Below are 22,866 nucleotides of genomic sequence, written 5' to 3' on the forward strand. Positions count from 1 at the left end.
ACTGTTTAAGAACTTCTAAAGATGTAATCCTGTTCTGTTCTGTTCTCTCACTATGAACAACAGTCCTGTTCACTTAAGTGAAAGCTTTCTGGCTCTGTTAATGAATCAAAAGATAAATGCTTTGCAAGAGAAAACAGATAGATAAAACTTACAGGAGAAAAAAAACAACGCAACCCCAAATCTCTGTCAACACCTTGTATTCTGGGGATCTCAGAAAGTCCAGTGAGAACCAGACTAGACTTAACTTCAGCGATGTCAGGCATAGTGACATGTGACCCACGATAGAGACTACTTTTACAAGACCAGACATTCTCCTGATTTTTCAAACCATGGTAAAGGCATTAAAATAAAAAAACAAACACACACAAAAATAAACCACAACCTCCCCACACAATACCTGTCTAATATGGATGATTAACATTATCAGAGCACAGTAAGTTAGGAAACCTCAGAGCAAAAGTCAGCTACCATTACCTTGTCAGTGGTGGCATGCCCTGGGTATTTGGAGCCATAGCTCTGAGGGTGTCAAAAAGGTTACCCTCTGCCGTCGCAGGACACACTAGGCACCCTGTATCTCCGAGTCTCTTTCTCTGAAATTAAAATTAATTATTTACAAATTAATTCACTAACTCATTCATCTTGCTTTGCTGGTTTTCACTTGAAGCAAGGCTTTCATTTTTCAGGAGATTTCACAGGTGGAGAATATCTGTCTTAGGTTTCAAAGCTCATTTTGTTGCCACTATTGCCATCACCAACAGCTAGTGTAGCGGTGGGGTTGTGCATAAGTCTGGAGGCCTGATTTAGCATCCCTGCTGCCACCTTGCAGGTTACAACAGCCACCCTTTGGGATTAAACCCAGGAAGAGAGGTGATATTAAATAGTAAATATCATTCTGAAATTCTCTTCCATGGATTTGTTAGGAACACACAAAACCAGCACAGAATATGCAGGCACTAAATGCTGAGCAACCTGATTACCTATTTTAATTACTTTAAAGAATTGTAGGTACAAGGGGGCTAAATGAAATAAAAGGAGAGACAAAGGGCATTTTTTAAAATATGCCAATCCCTGGCTTGAATTTAGTATCTTTTCCATTCATTAGTACTGGGGAGGAATAAAATCACACACCACCTCCTTCTGTTTTTGTAGATTATGTAGTACAGAGGCAACTAAGGAACACAAACCATAAAATATTAAAAGCTCAAGCATCCCTGCTCAGTACTATTTGGTTTAGAGATATATTTTTTCCCCATAAGGTCTTAAAGTGTCTATTAGACCCTAGAAGTAATAATCAGGAGACTGGCACACTGCCATATGGCACAGGCAAATCTACACTTCAGGTACCCTGTCTTTCAAATCAGAATAATTCCCACTCCTAAAGCCCTTTCTAGGTATGCTGTCAGAGTGCACCACTGCATTGCTGTGTTTGTAAGTGCTTGCCAACAGAAGAAGGGTCAGTGTGACTTTGGTATTTGTGAGGGAGTTCTTGGCTCTGCATGATTTAATGCCATTGTTTTTTATCCGTAGATGATAGGACCACCTGGACCACCAGGGCCACATGGTCCTCCAGGCCCTATGGTAAGCTTGGAAGGAAGACTGGGGCTAGAAAGGCTTAAGCCCTTTCGTCATTTTTAATGCCTGCTTAATAGAAGTACTATGAGAGTATGTGACCATTAGAGAGGGACCTAATATAGGACTTTTCCTGCATGTCTTAGAATTCATGGGAAGTAGAGAAACAAATTGTACCCCTATAAAGCAACAAGCTCTTAAAAATTTGTGGCATATTTTTGTAATGAAAAAATGGTATCTTTATTTTCAGGGACCTCATGGACTCCCTGGTCCAAAGGTAAATTAATGGCTGTCTTGAATAGTCATGTTCTTGATGTCTGCAAAGTGTCATGCTTTGTTCTTTAACGCATGCAGCTATGTTTTGTCTTATGTCCCATTTAATAAATGTTTCTGATATTCTTAAACCTTAAAGCAGATTTTAATATTAACAGATAGCTTAAAAGCTTTTGAAATTTTCTGTGTTTGTTTCCTAGTAGTATTTCTTCTGAGCATTGGCTGACTGCATTTTTTGTATTAATATTTGTGATGTGGCACTAAATTATTTAGATTCCTATTATAAATAAGTTACCATTCCACTTGCAATTGGAATTACTTTTGAACATAGAAGGCTGTTACACACTCAGTAAAAGGAGTCAGATAAACTCTTCATTTGCTCTCTTGCATCTTCTACTTCTTCCAGTATGAATGGGCTTTTCACCTTCTTAGGTGCCATGTACTTTGCTGACCAGTTCCTTTGCACATTATGCAAGTTCCCCACCATAAGCTCATGTGTGTTTTTTCACATTTTCTAACCTGGAATCCTGGATCAGGCAGGTCTCCGATACTATTTGAAAATTTTCCACAGCATAGTACATGAAGATACACTGTAGGGTCTCTCTAAGCCCGTGAAAACAGCTCAGGAGGGAGGAAGTGGGTTTTGGCAGAGTTGGAACATTTTAGTTTGTGCTTTAATTGAGTAATCACCAGTTAACTATAGCATAGCATTCATTAGGGCCAGTAGTGTTGTCAGGCGTGGTAATTTTAATCGCTATGGCTCCCTAATCAAGTTGCATCTTTCTCAAAAAGTAAGGAAGAGGAGGAGGGGTTTTTAGGTTTCGTTTTTGGGTTTTGTTTTTTTTTTTTAAGGTGTGAGACAGAAAGTCACCAGTTTGAATCATGAGGAGACTCTGTTACCTTGGTGCAAGAAGCCATAGTCATAAATCATTTTTGGAAGTTGAGTCCGTTCCATCTTAGCACAAGCTCTGCCTTACCTCAGGCTTTTGGCCCGAGACTCAGGCTTTCATGAGATTTCTCAGGTTTGTTTCCAAAACTTCGGAGTTTTCAGTGCTACTGCTCTGAAAGTCACATTGGGTCAAATAGAATAAGAATGAAGAAATGGCTACTTAGGCAGGGTGCAAAGCAGGCAGATGACGTCTGGAGTTACTTTAAGCAGTGGACTAGATTCTGTTTGGGTTTGTTTTTTAAAAAGTATGAATATGATACATAATAACATCAAAGGGAAACCTGGGAACAAGGCCATGGGGAGCAGCCTGGGTGAAATACCCACATACTTCTGTTTCCCAAAAGAAGCAGGCGTGGTCAGTACCCTTTTTGAGTGGACAGCCCAAAAGCTGAGGTAGTTTTTCACGATGCAAGAATGACTTATTCGCAACTCCAAGCCCACCATTATCCTCTAAGTGATGTTTAATGTAATAGCCTATGCATATTTTAACAATCACAAGACAAGTGCCATTTCTTAAGTTGTTTAAACATCTCTGTATGAACACAGAAACTATGGGCCTCCCAAATAGCTTGGCATTACATAACCTGTACTGCTTCTTTCAGTTTGTCACTGTTTAATTATGTATGCTTAAAGGTTTAAAATATCTTTGTGTAAGATTTTGCTGCAAATTCCAGTTTGCTGTAAGAAAAAAATATTGCTTCTTTACAAATTGTACTTTTCAGAAGATCCTACTGTATAAACCTTCAATTTTGAGGCTTATTTTTCTGAAAGTTTTGTTTCAGTTTCAGTTATCTGCATAGGGTGGTTTATGGGATTTGAGGAAATTCCAAAAACCCCTGACACTCACACTTAATTCAAACCATCTAACTGTAGTGATAATTATTAAGAGAAGGTTCAAAAAAAATTTGTAACTTGTAAATTTTAACACAGATTTTAGATCTCCAGCAGACACCTCCCAAGTGCTTTTGCCCAGTACTGTATCAGCATGTAAATTGCCAGTAAGTTGAGAAAGTTGAATTTGTGTGAAATAACTGGAATTTGCAGCCATTTCTGAGACTGGCTTCTTCTATCCCAGTTTAAACACCCGTTATAGCACCAAAAATTTGGCATTTATACTTTTACGTTTAGGGTGAACCAGGGTTAAATGGTCTTAAAGGATTGAAGGGTGAACCAGGTCAAAAGGGTGACAGAGGGCCCCTTGGTCTTCCAGTAAGTAAAAAAACCCAACTATTCAATCTCAGTGCAAATCACAAACTTCTCTTTCTACTCCTGATGAACAACTCTGGTTTACTCAACAGCATACATAGAATATACCACATCAGAGCAGAGCGTCAGTCTGTTTTGTTTGACCCCAAATCTGTGTTATCGTCCAAAGTAATGTCCTGTAACGCCTGGTGCTGTCAGGGTTTTTTTGTTATGTGTCAGCTGAAAGTGTTCAGTGTCACAAGGATGCCATCACCCCCATTACATTAGTCATATTGTTATTTAAGTGTTGTATGGTGTTTGTGTTAAAAAAGAACCTTCCCCTTTCCCCCATCTCTTCAGTTATTCTTCCTCTATTTGCACTTCCATAGTTAAAATGGAGGAGTCTAACTGAGGAAAGTTAAAAATTGGTTTAGGGAGTTTTATTTTTTTTCCTCATTCATTAGGGATGATGGATTGTTACTTTTGCCTTGTTCTTTAGAAAATTTACATTCTGAGTGTTTGACATAAATTTTGTATTAGAAAGAAATGAAGGACCTTAAAAATAAATTTTCATGTGGAAACATTATAGTTCTTAAAATTTAGGTTGACAAAAGAGAAGATACTTTGTGTGCTTACTTTGTGTGTTGGAAAGCACTCTGAAAAGTTAATTTTATTTTTCCCTCACAAAAAGAGTTCATTTTTCCTTTTTTTTTTTTGTTTGTTTGTTTGTTTGTTTAATTAATGTGAGGATTACTCCATGTTCTTACACTGTTAATAGTAAAGTGGAGGAAAAAGACTCAGCTGACCCAAAGGAACCCAAACCCCCCAATTATAATTTCAAGTATTCTGTGCAGGGCCTCCAGACGAGGTCAGCTTCTTTGAGAATTTTAATTTATTTGGGAAAAAAAGATCATTTTTCAAGCTGACAATTACAGCTGTGTAAAGAGGGAACTTTGGAGGTCTAAGCTAACACCCTGAAAGTGGCTAAAAGGAAGAAGGTTTTTGGTTCTGCCAGAAATGTTTGTTCTAACCCAGAGCAAACTGTGTCATTAGTTTTTCAAATTTATATAGATCTTGTCTTGCTCCTGCTTACTGCTTTTTCTAAATGTCATTTTAAGGAGTAAAGTACAAGTGTTTGACTTTCTGAAAATGCCTCATTTTCACCGTTAATCGGGAGGGTGGGGCGGGGCGGGGGTGTTTTTGGGGGGAGGGGTTGGTGGTTGTTGTGGTTTATTTGGGGTTTTGTTTCCTTTTGGGGCTGGTGGTTTGGTTTTGGTGTTGGGTTTTTTTGGCCCAGATTATTCCCTGTGTCCCAAATAGTTTTGGCCCCCTAGCCCTAGCATTACTGCCAGCAGTGCTGGGAGAGTCGAGCAGATCTTTCGCTGCAGCTCTGTTATTCGCATAAAATCCACCAGAGGTCATCCCGTCCCAAAGGATGCTGAAGCAAATAGCCCGAAGTGCCGGGTGCTACCCACTTCCAGCCCCTGACTGTGCTCTGAACTGGGAGTATATTGGGAAAACAGGAAATGTGATTGTCTCCCGGGCTCTTGGAAATGAATGAGGCCGTTGTGGTCAGGATCCAGATTTTGTTGGCAGCATAATGCAGTATTCAGATACTTCCTATCACGGTGAACATACATTTTTCTTTCTTTGTGTAGTATAGTATTCAGTATTGTCATTATTTACAAATTAGAAATCATGCAAGTAAATTACAAAGTAAATATTTGCGTGTTAAGGCTTAAAAACACCATAACAACTGGTGTTTGTAGCACTCCTATAGCTTGACATTATTCTGGTCTAATATACTGCGACATGAAGGCAGGGGTAGGTCAGTGAAGTTACACTAATGGGAGAACAGTATCAGCCTCTTGATGTTTAATGTGAATTTTTAACTAACAGGCTGTAGTAATGTGATACCCATCCCAGAACCCTGTCACAACTTTTACTGTATGTTTGAATTACGTTTATTCATCAGCACCACTTACTAATCTCACGTTCTTGTCATTCGTGTTGTACCCATCATCCATGCTTCCACCTAACCACACAGGGAGCATCTGGCTTAGACGGAAAGCCAGGACCCCGGGTGAGTCCCTCGTCTTTCTGTGTCACTCTTTGTTACCGAGTCCGTGTGCTTTCCAGCAGCTCCGCTGGCCACGCTCACACGCTGCACGGAGGAAGGCAGGCCAAACGCCGCGGGCATTTTCCATGCTGTATAAGAGGGGGCTTCAAGTAAACTCCTAGGGCAATGTGTGCGGGAAGGAGAATGTTATTCTCTGTAGAAGGAGCTCTGAATCTTAAAAAGGCCATTTGGTTTTGATATTCAGTTGGACAACTGCCTTGGTTGGGTTGCTTATTTTCCTGAGTGAGGTTAGCGATTTAGTTTACACAGGAAAACATACTTGTTCAGTGCTAATATGGAATCAGTGAAATGGATGCAGACACCCTGGGGTTCTGCCGCAGGCATTCTCTTATTAAATATAAATGTTAAATCATATAATGATAAAGAAATGGATAAAGTGGAAGAGGAGTGGAGTTATGTACTTGAAGGCTTCTGTAAGATTCCCATTGTTTGCTGCAACAGGTAAGTCCACCTTACAGGTGGGCATTTCAATTTAAAAAATAATCAGTATTTTTTTAAAAAAAAAATCTTTGTCTGACCCTTCAATTTTCCCTGGCAAAATTTCTTTCAATAAATTTAAAATCTTTGTAAATCTCATGACTTCCATGAATAAAGCAAAATCCAACTAGAATAAAGATGGGTTACCTCATAACAGGAGAGCTTATAGGTGGAGTTTTGAAAGCCAAAAGGAGTTGTTTGGCCAGGTCCCATCACAATTAAGTCTGAATTTTCAACCAGTGAACACTGATTCCATGTCAGCTCTTGGCTAGAAGACAGCTATTAAAACTGAAGACTGGTAAGACCACTCTCTTACCCTCTTTGTTTCATTTTGTAGGGTGTAGATGGCCCAGTTGGTCCCCATGGCCCTGCAGGTCCCAAAGGAGACAGAGTAAGTATATGTTCCATGTGCTTCTCTTTATAAAGTGACTGCCACAATGGCAAAATGTCGTATGGCTACTTACAGTGTGCCTAAATGTTACTATACATAACAGTATCGCATCTGTTTAAGGATCAGGCTGAACTGTATGTGCATTCTAGTTGCATACACGTTTATCTGTTTAAGGGTTGATTTTGTGACTCATTCACTTCAGAGAAGCTGGTATTTCATAATGAATAATCAGTAAGAAACTTACAGGACTTTCAAGTTCACAGTGCTACACAGAGCATAATTTTGGTTGGTTTCATAATTTTGCGTAAGTGGATCGAGAGAGCAAACTGGGACAAAAGACGAGGGCGTGGACTGATTATATACATATGCAAAGGCAAAAAACTGAGTAGCTCTCATCTTTTTGCACTTAAATGTTTTCTCTTGAAAAAATCCTCTAACGTCCATAAGATTTAAACTTTTCATCTTTTTTTTTAAGCTTAGAAGGTAGAGGCCCTCCTGTTTAGTTTGAAATATTCACAGTAAATTTTCTCAGATGGAAATAGGATAAGGACCTTAATCTTTAGCTGCGAGCCTGTCATCTTTAACAATACAACCATCAACTTGTACAACAAAACAAAAGATGATACCTTATACTAACTAAAACCTCCCAGGAGTTGCCAGCCCAGAATTTTGTCTCTTTGAATTTCTCACTTTAACAAAACAGCAGTGCTAAAGCGACTTCAGACTTGCTCTATTAAGGATGCAGCCATATGGCACAGGTCCAGTTAGCTTTAGCAGCAGTACATCTGAGAAAGGTATGCATGACTTGATGATTCATTTTTACAGAGCTGTGTGTTGAGAAATGCATACAAGACACAGCATAGTCCAAAATAAGAACAGTAGACTGTAGTTACCACTCAGGCTAGTTAACTGTCTGAAGGACTTGAGTATTTTTCTTTTTTTCCTAGGGGATTACAGATTCAAGTCTTTTTTTCAACTAGGACTTAACTTTTCTATCTATCAACTCTGGGAAAAGATAGTTCAACATCATCTTCTGAACTTCAGGAAATAATTTAGATGAGAGGTACATGTAGAAGCATACATAAATACTGGTACATTTTATTCTTGCATTATGAGCTTTTATCTTGGGGGATATGCATACGTACTACCACTTGAAATTTCTTTCAAAAACAGTGTGCTATAATATAAACTATTCTTCCAGTGTGTGGAAGATAATTATAATTGTTTTATCTTATGAAAGTATCCGAGGCCAAAATAAGTCATACAGCTGGATCTGGAATCAGCCCTACCACGGCTGTTGACTAGTAGTTACAAAGGGGATAGGAACTGCTGCGGTGTAAGTCTGTGCATAGGCACAGAGGAACAGATTTGCAAAAACACAGAAACTAAGGTGTGCAAGAAATTCCTGCACACCCACCATTTTCCGTGTAGCTAAATGAATGGGAGGAAGTTCACAAGAAAGGTGGAAGGTTTTTTTCCAAGCAATCAAGTAGCAAGTTTATTGCTGTAATTGTTCATTTAATTATTCGATACTGTTTGGGAGAAGTTGTTTGTAGCATGGTTACCTAACAGGTGCCTGGTGTTGATATATGTCTCATTATCTAAGTAAAAAACCATGAGTTTTAATGCAGTTCTACAACTTGCATTTGCAACTGTTGAACTTGTTCATGTGAAAGCAGGAGGAAAACATTTTTGCCTGCAGGTTTCAGACTTTGCCTTTTAATTAAAAATGGTGCATAAAGCCACTGTTCACTGTCACTGGACAGGATCATATTTTGTCCATACCGACAAGAAAAACCTTGGGCCAATATTAACCTAGAAGGGCAGTAGGGATTCCTAACGTGAAACATAAACACGTTCTTAAATCCACATTATTTAAAATTTGGAAAGACAATCTCACTTTAAGAGAATACATGTAAAATGCTGGTCACTATATATTTATGTCTCCTTAAAAGTTAAGGAAAGCAAGTATAATCAAACTGGAGCCTAGTGATTTCCTCTATAGGAATCATGGATTCATTGTTGCATAGGCTGTATTTGAGGCAATGCTGAATTACTCTTCTTAGGTAGAACAGACCGTTGAGGAAATTAGGGTTGGTTGGCTTGCTTCCAATTTAGCTATTTAATTAAAATAGAAAACATCAGATAGTCTTTATTCAATACTTATTTAGATGGTGAGAAACTAGACTAGGAAAATAGTGCCACGTCACTAGAAAATAGGAAAACACAAATTTTAGAACAAATGTGCTATTAACTCACTGTGTGAGCTTAACCATGTAATTTTCTCTCTAAACTTTAAACTGTTCACTGATTATTAAAAGCTAACACAGGATGTAACAGTACCTGTAGTACGATACTGGTGAACATTCCAATACTGTGGTTTTGTGCATTCCTTTTGGTAGAAACAGAAATGGTAATTAATAGCATGAATTAATATTATTCATTAGGCTGGTGTCTTACAGTCCTTAATAAATTCTTCAGCTATTGAAAATACCATTTTGCTAGGTGCTTAGAGAGCTTTTACTGAGACCATCTTCATTGAATGGAGGAGCTGATTATAATAGGCCTCTGAATCTGGCTGTGTACCCATTAATCTCGCTTATATATTGTCTTGAGAGGCAATAGAGAAGATTAGTAAACAGATAAACATCTTAAACTACTGCTAGTGAAAGGGGACATGTAACCCTGAAGGGTAGTGACAGGTATAATGCGTATCTAACTTTTTGTCCATCTAAAACAAGCTGAAAGACAAAATTAGTGAAATGCCCATTTCCTGAAACTCTTGCCTTGATGGCAAAGACCTGGTTTTGAGCTTGGTTTTGGCTCTCAGATGTGTAGTCTGTGCAACGCTGTCATCACTACACACGTTCAGTACTGGGAGGGAAAGTACACTCTCTTTAATTTGATTAAAATGTTTGTTACTATGATAGTGTTATGAAATCCACATACCAGTCTTCATGGAGACATCAATTATGCAGCTTTATTCATGCAAAAGGTAGTTCATATTCACCCATGATTCAGGAGACTGAAGTGAAATAGGAGGCAAAAACAAAGGCTGTGGTTTCTGTTCTTTGGGCACTGATGAATTGTCTTACAAAGAGATTTTAAAAACCTTGAAGTTTGTGACTGTCTGTTTCCCTGAAGGAAATGTTTTATCATGATGGCTGAGGGCAGCATGCCTATGACAGTCCATCAATCGTATATAATCCATAGACATTCAGGACCTCATCTGATATTCTAAACACGTTTCAGCATGTGCTTTGTATTGGAGGCAAAAAATTGTGAGATACATTTCTCTATTCTTACATAACAGATGAGATTATTTCCTAGACTGATACATTCAGTATCTTTATGTCTACCATATGTTTAGCAACGTTATAAGCCTATCTTGAGAGGACTTTGTACAGTCATCTTTGCTGTGGAAGGTTTAAAAAAAAAGATACTTAACTAGTCTTGATATATTTCAAGTATTGACTAAACAGTTTTGTAGCTGTTATACACATAGGTCAGCACATTGGTTTCCTCTCAGCAGAAAGTTTTAAAGCTGCAAGGGCTGCAAGTACCCTCTATTGTTCTGCAAGGGCATCGAGCCTAAGTGCTGCTCAGAAATGGCTGGAGATTAACAGAATCCTGAAAGATCAGACATTACACATCTAATCACCACCAGACTAAAGTGAGTATAGACAGCGTCCACCTATGTAAAAATATGAAGTATCTAAAATAGATCAAGTGTCAGTTACTCTGACAGACTTACTGCTGTGATTATTCAACAACAGGTTCAGACTCAGTTTATTCTGGTGCCTGCTTTTTTGTATTATCCAGTCAATAAGATTGAGACTTAGCAGCCCATTTTCAGAGCTGTGCTAAGGAACTTGGCTGTGTGGATGATCACCACTATTAATTAGGCACACATCTGCATCTCTCTCTTGTGCTTTTAATAATAGAGTAATGAATTAATAATGAGTAGAAAATAACCCGGGTTTTTAGAGGATTTTGTACACAGAATTACCTCAAGAGCTTAAGCGCAGCGATTGCTAGCATGAAACACAGCACATCTGTATGCCACGAGTCTTGCACAAACCTTACATTAGGTTAAGGAAAGGAGGTGAAAAAGGGATCCAAATAACCCTACGTAACAAATCCAGAGTAGGAGCTTTGAAAACTGAAGGTGGTCAGGGTGGGCTTTTCTAACCTCATCAACACTTCGAGCAGTTTGGTTCTCTCAAGAGAGTATGGCTTTTCTGCTGGATTTTATTCAGAAGAAAGAGCACCAGAGTCTGAAACAAGACAGCTGCCCACACGTATTTACCAGTCCTGCCTCCCTAACAAGCTCACAGAGGACTGTGCTCGCAGTTGCGTGGACTAATGTTGGCTGACTCCGGAAGTTTAACTCCATATCAACCTTGATGAACGACTGGAGAGCAAAGATGATTCCTCCCGTCAGCCTGAAATTTGTCACCTTGGAATCTCATTTCATTTGAAAAAGTTTGCTCTATATTAAGCTTGCAAAATTGTTTTGGTAGCATCCCTCTGGAAACTGGTAATTTTTCCGTGGATTTTAGTGCAGAATTAATTCAAATTTCTGGAGTAATCTTTGTATTTGTTTGTCTTGCACATTAATACAGTTTTGATTTAATAAACCAGAGTATTTGCATCACTAATCTAGACTCCAGCAGAGCAGTTAGCAACACAGTACAGTGCATAGGATAATCTTCACAATGTCACTGTTAATATCATTGCCTACTTAAATACAAGCTTTGATTGACACATTATTTTTGCTTGTCACCTTGTTGCATCTCAGCTGCTGTGCTGGAGCTTGATGCTGTATATCCTCAGTTTTCATTACAACATTGGGTTTTTACTGAGTGCCATGTTGCAGCTGTTACAAGCTTAAAACCAAAATTGGTGCAAGTGCAGCTTGAGAAATGTTTTCAGTTACTAACGGCTTTAAAAACAATTGTAATATTATATGCCCAAAAAGTCATTTTGCCTAGAAAGTAATACACACCTCTTTGCCCCTTAATCATTTGATAAAAATAAACGAGCTTGGATATTTTTCAGTCAAAAGATTTAGGAATGCATAAACTTCAGCCTAAAGCACTTGGTAGAGATCATTTCTATCGAAGATAGACAATGGTTTTGTTGGCTTGTTCTGTAATCTTTTCTTAGGGTGAAAAGGGAACTGTAGGCGACCCTGGACCCAGAGGACCATACGGCTTGCCTGTAAGTTGCACGCAGTTTGTACACATGGTGCTTTTCATCACTCCTTGATTCAACTTTGTGTGCTTTATGACTGCTTTTCACCTAGCAATACAATTAGTTGGAGAAGGCAGATAGATAATAATCCCTGACAGTGCAAGGTCACTGGTCTGTATCGCAGACTTAGATTCCTACCCATGCACATGGTCATGCAAAAGTAATAAAACAGACCTGACATGAAACAGCAAGAGAGAGGAAATCCAGAATGCAATTGCTCCTGTTCCTGCAGCCTGTGGCTATCAGCTGTCTGGCGACCGTGCAAGAGTGGCAGGAGTTCAGGGTGAACAGTGGAAAGCTGTGATTTTCTTAATGTCCATAAGTTGCTTGGATTTCTGTACTGCAAGTCTACTTTGCCATTATGTTTTTCTTTTTTGTTGACACTTCAGAGACCAGTTTTGTTTTCATTTCTGTGCCATGTGCTCAGAAGCAATTTGAGAAGTTCATTGTTGGTCATTCATAGGTGGAGATGGTATGCTTTAAATCAACCATTTAAATTATATTATCCATTTCTGAAATATGAGTGAGAACTTCCTTTGGCCTAATAAAGATAGGCCCAGTAAAATCAGTTGACTTACTCTGTTTACTTTGCTGATGACTGGGTCAGGTGTGTACATACGCGGCATGTCAGACACAAGAAAAGCCATCTAAATGTGCTTGGCCAGGCACAACCAGCCTTTGCGAGAGACTTGCAATGTTTCCATACCCTCTCCAGTCTAATCTATTTGATTAATTAGAGCTGGAATACAGGCTCATGGTTTAATTGGGTCCATTTAATTGGGTCAGGAGTCAATGACTAGAGATGGTTTTCAGGCTCCATGGAGTGCTGAATTAGCTTGCAGTGCGTGTTTATCAGAGGGTCACTTTTGTGAGTTAAATTTTTAAAAATCCATTTTTTTTCCCTTCGTATGAACTAAAAACGAAAAATTATAGGCTTTCCTGTATTTTTAGCTCGCTCCTGGAATCTGCATACAAACAAAATTTTACAGTCAAGTTATCAGTTCCTGGAAATGTTAAACACTGACAGAAATGTCCTTCACTAATGGCAATGCTGCGTGTACAGCCTTAGCAACATGGGGTACCGCAGGAAAGAGGGAGCACAGAAGTCCAGCATCAAGGCAGCCGTTGGTATCACAGCTTAGAGATGCTAATGTACTCTATATGGTTCTTTGGCAGGGCAAAGATGGCGAGCCTGGCCTTGATGTAAGTAATATGTATGACCAATACACTCTTAATGGTAGGTAAGCATCTTTCAAGAAATAGCTTACTGAGTGTAACACTTTGTTTCCATTTAGTGTGCATGCAGTAGTACATGCAGAGAGTGTGCTAAATGCTGCATTTGCTCTTTCGCTATGATAAAGAGGACAAAGATTATGTAATATACAGTCCTTATCGACAGACCGCACCAGATATAGCGCTTAGTAATAAAAGTAGTTGGGCCTTTGGAAGTCAATAGGCTGGAAAACTGTGCTTGGTAAGAAAATATTCAGACTTGTGACTCAGTTGTAGAAGAACAAGGTGTCACTAACACTTGTTAAGTAAATTTATCCTAATTAAACAGCATAATTCCATAACCTGTAAGGGATACATTTCAAAATACAGGCTTTTTCTTTGGCATGCTAAAAAGTCTTACTGAAAGCCTTTTCCTCTAGTCCTACACTGAAATCCCTAACTTATAGGAGTCTTTTCCAGAACATATGGACTGCTGCCATTTTGTGTGATATTATTTCTTTCCATTGCTGGCAAAATGACTCTACCAAACACTATGACTTACTTGTCTCACATGCTAATGGGTGCATGCGTGTGTGCATACATAACATACATATACATTCAACGCATGTAGTGAAATCATGTTTCTTATATTTTCCAAGAGTATTTGAAAGCTTAACCTGCATGTGAATAAAAATCGATCTATCTTTTTTCCATTTTGTTTTTATAGGGTTTCCCTGGTCCTCGAGGAGAAAAGGGTGATATAGGAGAAAAGGGAGAAAAGGTGACCACAGTGTTATTAACTGTTGCTTGATTCCTCAGGCTAGTCAGTTCTGTTGTTATGCTAGAAATTGTCCCACTAAACCATCTCTTTGTTTTAACTGTGTGCCAAAAGGCAGGTCACAGATACATTCTAAGCAAAATAATGAAAAACCATGAAAATTTATGGTCAGAGCTAGTAATATCAGGACGTCCCAAAGCACAGCTTGTTTTTAGGCTCATTTTCTCCAACCCATCCTATGCTTGTTGAAAATCCTTGTCAGCTTGAAATTTTTAATGACTGAAACACGTCATTGTGGTAGTAATTTTATACTGAAGACCCCAGCTCTGTGCCTTGGCAGTATTCACAGTATAACTGTTGATCCTAGTGTACCTGTACAAACTACCTGTCCCAGACCAAATGGATAAGGAGAAGTACTGTTTAAATTTTTATTTTTGGCAATGTCTTATTTACAATTAAGTATACTTGTGGATTGAAATTAAACCATATATGCTACCATTCTGGTAAACCAACTAGACAGTGATGTTAACAGAAACTGCCTAACTTCATTTTCACTCTCCAGACACAGTGACTTGGAAATATGTTTATTTAAAACCGATTTAGGACTAAATGTGTGCAGAGAAAGCTCATGACCAAATCTCCCCTGTTTATAACCAACACAGAGCCCAGCTGCTAAAATTCCTGAATTAGCACTCACGCCAAGACACTTAGTATAAAAGTCCATATATAAAGCAGGTGATATTTCTAGTTCAGACAACTGTTTTTGCCTCGGTGACACATACAGGGTTATACTAGGCTCATTTCTCATCATGGTATCTCAAACAAGAAGCAGGGTTAAAAAGTCACCATGGCTGTTTGAGTTCATTCCATTTCTTTAATACTGTCACGCAAAACACTTCCTAAGAATGCATTGATAAGGGTACCACGAAACTGCAGAATCCCACATTGGAAGGGACCTCAGGGATCATCTAGTCCAACCTTTCTAGGAAGAGCACAGTCTAGACAAGATGGCCCAGCACCCTGTCCAGACGACTCTTGAAGGTGTCCAACGTGGCCGAGTCAACCACTTCCCTGGGGAGATTATTCCAATGGGTGACTGTCCTCACTGTGAAAAATTTCCCTCTCGTGTCCAATTGGAATCTCCCCAAGAGCAACTTGTGGCCATTCCCCCTTGTCCTCTCCGTGTGACTCCTTTTAAAAAGGGAGTCTCCATCTTCTTTGTAGCTACCCCTTAAGTACTGGTACACGGTGATGAGATCCCCTCTAAGCCTCCTTTTCTCAAGGCTGAACAAACCCAGCTCTCCCAGCCTATCCTCGTATGGCAGCTTCCCAGTCCTTTGATCATCTTGGTGCCCCTTCTCTGGACCCCTTCCAGCCTGTCTGCATCCTTTTTGTATAGAGGGGGCCAGAACCGTACACAGTACTCCAGGTGTGGCCTGACAAGCGCTGAGTAGAGTGGGATGACGACTTCTTTATCTCTGCTTGTGTTGCCCTTCTTGATGCAACCCAGCATCCTGTTGGCCTTCTCGGCCGCAGCAGCACACTGTTCGCTCATGTTGAGCTTCCTGTCCACCAGGACCCCCAGGTATCTTTCCCTTCTGTCCCTTGTTATATCGCCTATTTTGAGCTCAGATTTGACTGGTAAGGTACCAATTTTGCAGAACAACTGTTGCCTAAGCAGGTGTTCTATGAATATTATAAAGGCCGTGTCTGACCTGACAGAGTAATCACAATAATGGTGAGCTCTTGCTTTCCATCTAAGACAACAGGTTTGTCTGTCACAAGTGAACAGCCTTTCTTTTTGAGAGTAGAAATATGTAACTGGTAACTGCCAGCTCTGATAGAAGACTGGCAAAATGGCCAGCCTCTGCTAAGTGGGAGTTAGAGTAGGTGCCAAATTGAATGAGCTTAGCAGTATGTTCTCATATTGGAAATCATTAGAAGGATTGTGTCCAGAAGTTTAAAGTAGGTTATTACCCCTCTCTGATGAATCCTGGTGAGGTTGCTTGAATACCACAGATGGTATTTTGAGCCTCACAGTTCAAGAAAAACTTGAGAAACTGGGAGAGGGAGAAGGCTACCAAGCTGGCAGGGGCCTGGGGCACACGCAACCAATAGAAGATGTTGAAGGAGGTGGACTGGCTTAGTCTGACAAAGAGGAGGCCAAACTACTTGAAGGGAGATACAAAGATGATGGAGCAAAACTCTTCTGGGTAATGGCAAATGGGAAAACACAGGACCACAAGCTGCTCCTGGGAGGTTCAGAGTGGCTATTAGGAAAACATTGCTCACTAGGAGGGCAGCACGGCATGGGGACAGTTTACCCAGAGCGGTGGCTGAACCACTGCCCATGGAGGACCGAAGGACCCGGTCTGGTCTGACCTGATTTAGGGTCAGGAATCATCCTGCTTAGGATGGAAGGTTAGACTAGGCAGCCTTCAGAAGTCCCTTCCAACCAGACCTTCTGAGTCTGTGTTTCCATGTACAGTTAGAGATAGGCAGACAAAATACAGCCATCAGAGCCTCAGAAGATCTCTGGAAGAAAAGCTGGAAAGCTGGTAAAACAGTTGTCTTATATAAATATGGTACATGAATATGGAACAGCTGAGATTCTTGCACTCAGGATGTAAAAATATTTTGATGTCCTAGAGTCCAGCATGCTGCTTTTGGGCATTAGTTCATTATTCCCAGAGGCTGACTAAATAGCTCAAACACAGGGCCTCCAGTTGCGAGAGGGTGAGGGAACTGTGTGCGGGATTTGTGTGTGGCCCCAAGGCACGGCTAGGTCCTTTATGGAGTTCAGTTGCTATTATTCAGGCTGCCTGCGTAGTCTTGTTCTCTTGGGCTGCAGGACACATCTCCCAGGAAATCTAGTCCTCCGTCCCTCTAAAACTTCAGGAAAAGGTAAAATCTGTTTCTTGGGGGGAACGGATGGGATAAAATACTTAGCAAGTCTGACAGATATTTCAGAAACCGTGTTGTCTTATGGACTTTCAGATTACGAGGATTGCCAGGAAGTCTGTAGAGTGAAAATGGAGATGGAATCTCTGCCTTAAAAATTGTCAGAATATTCAAAGAAGATTAGAAGGCAAAAGAAGGTCTTTCTTGGTGAAAAACTGGGGAAGGTATAGCTGAGACCTCTTTGAAAGAGACATCTGTTACACAGTTTTGACACATTTTTTCCAGAAATGAGGGAATACTTGTATCTTGCAAGTAAACTGGTTTCACCAAAATTGCCTTGGCTGCATCAATAGTTCCTTTTCCCAATGGAAGGCTGACTCTCAAAAGACACAAAGTAACGCAATTGGTAGAAGCTTTCATTGTAACAAATTTTCTCCTTTCTGATGGTTATCTTTATGCGGATTACTAATTATCTATGACCAAATAGGTGTTACAGTACCTATTTCAAAAGAGATAAACCAGCTTACAAGTTGAGGGTCTAGCTCATATTTCTTGGTTTTTAAATACTCCTTACAGTATTGGCTGTTAGACTGACATCACACAAGTTGAGATTAGTGAGTTTCTAGTTAAGAAGCGTCATTCAGATTGCATGGCAAAAAACCATATCATTACTAACATTCTACTGAGAACCAGTGACATTCTTTTTTTTCATAGACATCCTATGATAGGCAGGGAATAAATCTTTACTTCTTCAGTTTGAGATGAGTCCTAAACTGATTATTTTTATTTTAGCCTGTCAGTAGTTCTGCTACAGTGAAAGCAAGTCAGTGTTTACATTATAATGTCTGCTTAACTTGGCTGTAAAAATAGTTTTTAAAAGTGTTCTAGCTGTAATTACTCACAAAATTATAGTCCAGGAGCACTCAGCACAAAAAATGTTTGTACAATTGATTTTTGTATTTTCAGGTTGTATGAATAGGAAGAAAAAAATTCTTTTAAAAAGGAATAACCTTTAACAAAAAAGTAGAGATTGTGTTGGGGGGAGAGGGAGGAGAGGGGGCCCTGATCCCAAATGTGCAATTGTGTCTCTTGTTATAAATATTGACAGAGGAGTGCGATGTGTCACAGCAGTGGCTGGAAAGGCATCATCCTTTCCCCCCCCCACATTCTGCATTGATGAAAATCTGTGCATGTGGGGACTGGAGATTGTTCCAGCTGTAACGGTGTTACAGAAGTGCCACAAATCTGTGTTCCTCCAGGCACTGAGGAAGGGCAGGAAGGAATTTTTATTTTAATCTTCATCAGATGTAGATTCTCCATATCTCCTGTGAATCTCTGTAGTCCAGGGTAAGGAGGTGAAGATTAAGAGACAAGAACTCAGTCCATGGAAAAATTAGTAAAGTACTCAGGAAATCCAGTCTATTCTCTACATAGATAACAGCTGCATTGGTTTGATTAAGATCATAAGTTTGCCCTGCGAAACTGAAAGTTTAAATAGTTATCTGCTGACTTGTAACACAAGTTACAGAAATGCATGTACTAAAGATATAAAGAGTCAGAAACCAAACTGTACTGTCCATTTTCAAAATAATTTTTGGAGTATGTCCATGCTCTGCACTTGCATACACTCACAGCAGGTATATTGGTGTTACATCAAGCACAAATACCATGAGATTTGACCCTGAAATTGTTGGGCTTCTGTGCTGTGCTGTCATGTTTGTAGGTTTAAGATGAAATCTTAGCCAGCTTACAGTTCCTGATGCGTGGGGATTTTTTTACATCACAGTCTTATAACTTGGTAAAGAAGGGTAATGTTTGGGTTGCTGTTTTCCTAAATATTATCCTGCGACTTTTTGGCACACAGAAAAAATGGACAAGAAACTTTGATCCTATTGTGTCATGAATGCAGTATGTTTGTTTATGGAAAAGATTTTTTAATTTCAGTGTATCAAGTATGCTATGATATTAAACGAATAATATGCTTCCCTTCCTGTTTGAAATATGATATAGCTAATTATTTTTTTTAATTTTGTAAAAGCGTTTTTTCTCTTTTGTTAATGGATTAAGTCTTTCTGTACTGGTGTGGAACTAGTTAAATGTCTATTTACTATGCTTTACCAAAATCCGTCTGTCTTTCCAAAGGGGCATTCCTTCCTTCTCCTTCTACCTTCATTCCTTACGATTCCTCTGTCTTTTTTACCCTTTTCCTCACAAATTAAATCCTCCCAACAGCCACAACCTCGCTTGCTGGTTCTCCAATGTCATACTAATTTTCCTATGACTATTTTTCCCATTTCTTTGTGATAATCCTGATTTACTCATCCTCCCTGCCCCATTTTTTACAATCCTAGTCCAATTTGTTTCATTTTTTTTAACAGAACCTTTTTTGATTTTTGTGAAATTGAGAGCAAACCTGAAACTCATTTACCATTGTGATCAACTGGTGTGAAATAAATTTTAAAATGAACTCTCTAAACATCTTATACTGCTTGAAGGTGAGGTCATCTTTGCAGGTAGCTTTGTTGAGGGGAGTCAACTCATTTCCATGAGCAATTAAAGCATTGGAAGTTTTACGTTTAAAAAGAAAACTCAGTGTGAAATCCAAGCACTGAATTTTTGGTAAAATAAGTAGATGAAACATTGCCTGCAGTAGAGAAAACATTTAAATGTTGAAATATTTTTAAAAAAAAATCTAATTATCGCTTCCGATTACTCTGTGATACCAAGTGATTATGAAATTACTGAAAGTGTCATAGTACCTCTCCATCAAGCAGTACGAATGTTTTGATTCCTGTAACAGGGTTTGAAATGGTCGCATTTGGAGTGACAGGAGCGCACCCTCAGTGACGTCTGTGGGTTTCTGTGGACACCACTGAGAACAGGGTTTGTCCCAAACTCTTACCAGAGCGCAAAAGGTCAGTTCAGCAAAGGATGCTCCAGGCCACGTTCGCCCTTGACACATAACACCTTGGAATTTTTAGAATTTAGGCAGAGACCAGCCATGCCTGTGAGGCATCCGTACGACAGGTCTTTCTTAGAGAGACTATGCTGATGTACTCTGCTCTCGCAAAGTTGCTTCCGACCAATGAAGTATCTTCTAGGGAAGCTGACAAATTCAGCTTAGTGTGCACGTGCACTTCAGTACTATCACTTGGAACAAATAAGAGGCCTCTTATTTTGGACTGCGGATTGGGGGGATTTGCAGATTTGCCTCTGTCTCAAGAAATCAATGATTTCAAGCCCTGTTCTAGGATTCAAAACATTCATACTACCGATATGAAATATCAACAGAAACTAATACCGACTGATTGTAGTTCTCGCTTGTGATCATATAATTTATTTTTCCACATAATGCACCATCCAAACCAGAACACAGTGGTAAGTGTCCTTTCAGCTCTCCATTGGCTTATAAAGAAAAGAACAAACTTTTAAACCAATCTTTCTTTATTTTTTTTCCAAAAGAATGAAACTTGTTTTATCCAAACCATTGTATCCACAGGGGGAAAAGGGAAAGAAAGGCAAAAAGGGGCCTAAAGGGGAGAAAGGAGAACAGGGTGCTCCTGGATTAGATGCACCTTGCCCATTGGTACGTGTCACTTGTGTATTGGAAAATCGATAGTCCTGCTGTAGGCTGATGGAATAAGAAACGAGGGGAGAGGAACAAGCACGAGCTACTGTGTCACCTGTTGCCCTTTGTTAATGCAGCCTTATCTCAAGTTCTGGCAAACTCTGGAGCAGACTTTGTTTGTCAACGTCCTAATTTGGTTTAAAGCACCAGACTTAATACCTTCAAGCTAAATTTGTGGGGTTTGTTGGTGGTTCGTTTCATTATTTTCTGCCAAACATATTGGAAACGAACCAAATTTGGGATGTGCCAGAGTCAGTGCCCCACAGGTTGAAATCACACCATGGCAGTCAGCTTGCTCCTCTTGCCTCTCTGTTGTTATTTGTTCACTCCAGCTAAGTCAATACTGAAGGCATTTCCTTGACAGTAACATTGCAAGTTAATCTTTACAAACAGGGATTCCGTGGAATTAAGGGGGAAAAAGGGGAGCCAGGCCAGCCTGGCCTGGATGGGCTGGATGCCCCTTGCCAATTGGTACAGTATTTCTCTTTCCTACCAACCCTGCATGTGGTTCCTTTGTTTGTGGTCAGCCATTCTCAATGTAAAGTAATGTTTTTCTGAGCTGACGTTACATTATTCATGTAACACATGCATGTGCATGAACAAGCCAGCTGCTTCAGTGATCATAACCGCAGTGAGAGAACACACCTTTTCGTTGACACCTTAAACCTAACACTCAGCCCTTTGCTCCCACGTGACATGGCAATTTATAAGTTTGTGTCCTTCCTACATGCTCCCTCAGAATCACTGGTTTGTTATTTTCCTCACAAAATACCTATTGCCTTACTCACCCTGAACGCAAGTCTTTCTAGAAATCCAGCACAATGTCCACTTCTAATCAAGTCTGATGACTTCTCTCTGCACTGGCTCAGTTCTTCACCCTAGCCTGTCCCAGAGCTACTCTGCACCCTGGACGTCCTTTCAAATCTATGCAGTCTTAGGTGCATGTTTTCAGGATTTGGCCCAAATGAGAGTCATGTACAGAACAATGTAAATATTATTTCTAAAATCAAGTTGTGGGTTTCCAGTAAGCCAAGCTGGAACCTGATCTCCCAGACCTTACACAAGTAATATTTTTGGTGTCTGGCCTGTTCATCAAATAATATTCAAACAGATCTGGAAATGAAAAGCTGACCTGAGGTTTGTAAGAAGATAACAGTCTGCAGCCCAAACCCTCACTGTCTTTGTTATTTAACGTCCTCAATTTAATGGTCTTACCCTTGGAACTTACCTTCCTGAAATACACACGACACTCCCCACCCTATGTTAGCATGAATTCAAGTTCCCACCTATACTAAAATGTTACTTGTTCACCCTCTCCCTTGTACCAATCTGGCAACAGTGATTTTTATTTAATGGCAAAGTAAGTTTAAATTCTTTTCCATTAAAAAAAAAAAAGAAAAAAAGAGCAGTACGTACGCATTTCCTAAAGATACAAGGAAGATTTTCTTTTTAACTGTTCGCAGTAAAATTTGATCTGCATGTTCTGATATCGTTTGGTGGTTAAGCACGGTTCTCTAAGGTGAATGTTAAATTAAGTAGCTTTTATTTCAACTATAGCACTTCTTATTTGAATTCAATGGATTTTAATCTTAAATATGTAGTCCATTAAGATTATTCCATAGCCCATTTTGTTTGCTTCCAATTAATGGTAACCATATCTCATATTTTGCTGGGGATAATCAAGCATGCATTTGTAATTTAAAAATGTTTCTCTGTCTCTGTATTATCATTTATATCTGGAGTTTCATTAACCATCGCTGATGGATGAAAAATATTCTGTTCATAGGTAGTTACTAGAAAAAGCTGCTAAGCAAACAGCACTGTTTCTTGCTTTAAGCAGCAAGCCGGTCCCATCAGATTACATGCAAGCACATTCAAAACTTCTCATTAACCCCTCTCTTCACATGTAAATTCACATAATAAGTATTGTTATTCTATATTCTAAAAAATGTCAAGGCCTCATCTTTTTTCCTGCTCATGTACAGTCTAGTAACATGATACGTGCTCCTAATTCTGAGCATGCGACTCTGGATAAGGCCTGTATAGCCATGTAAGTTGAAATTAGTTCCATGAAAACCAGTATGACTGTGGTGAAAAGCTGGCTCTG

General features: G+C 39.5%; 1 protein-coding gene across 1 annotated transcript in view; it reads left to right on the forward strand.

The window, feature by feature from the left end:
- The window catches only part of COL25A1 (collagen type XXV alpha 1 chain), a 323,987-nt gene extending 302,654 nt beyond the window's left edge, over window positions 1-21,333 (forward strand). Inside the window, exons 28-36 of the mRNA XM_075090678.1 lie at window positions 1,528-1,578; window positions 1,820-1,846; window positions 3,920-4,000; window positions 6,024-6,059; window positions 6,931-6,984; window positions 12,154-12,207; window positions 13,417-13,443; window positions 14,180-14,233; window positions 21,153-21,333. Of these exons, the coding sequence (XP_074946779.1) occupies window positions 1,528-1,578; window positions 1,820-1,846; window positions 3,920-4,000; window positions 6,024-6,059; window positions 6,931-6,984; window positions 12,154-12,207; window positions 13,417-13,443; window positions 14,180-14,233; window positions 21,153-21,317 (549 nt within the window). The 3' untranslated portion in view covers window positions 21,318-21,333. The remainder of the gene's footprint in view (window positions 1-1,527; window positions 1,579-1,819; window positions 1,847-3,919; window positions 4,001-6,023; window positions 6,060-6,930; window positions 6,985-12,153; window positions 12,208-13,416; window positions 13,444-14,179; window positions 14,234-21,152) is intronic.
- Window positions 21,334-22,866: the final 1,533 nt, after the last annotated feature.

This window comes from Phalacrocorax aristotelis, chromosome 4 (genome assembly GCF_949628215.1).
Source record: "Phalacrocorax aristotelis chromosome 4, bGulAri2.1, whole genome shotgun sequence".
Taxonomy (NCBI): domain Eukaryota; kingdom Metazoa; phylum Chordata; class Aves; order Suliformes; family Phalacrocoracidae; genus Phalacrocorax; species Phalacrocorax aristotelis.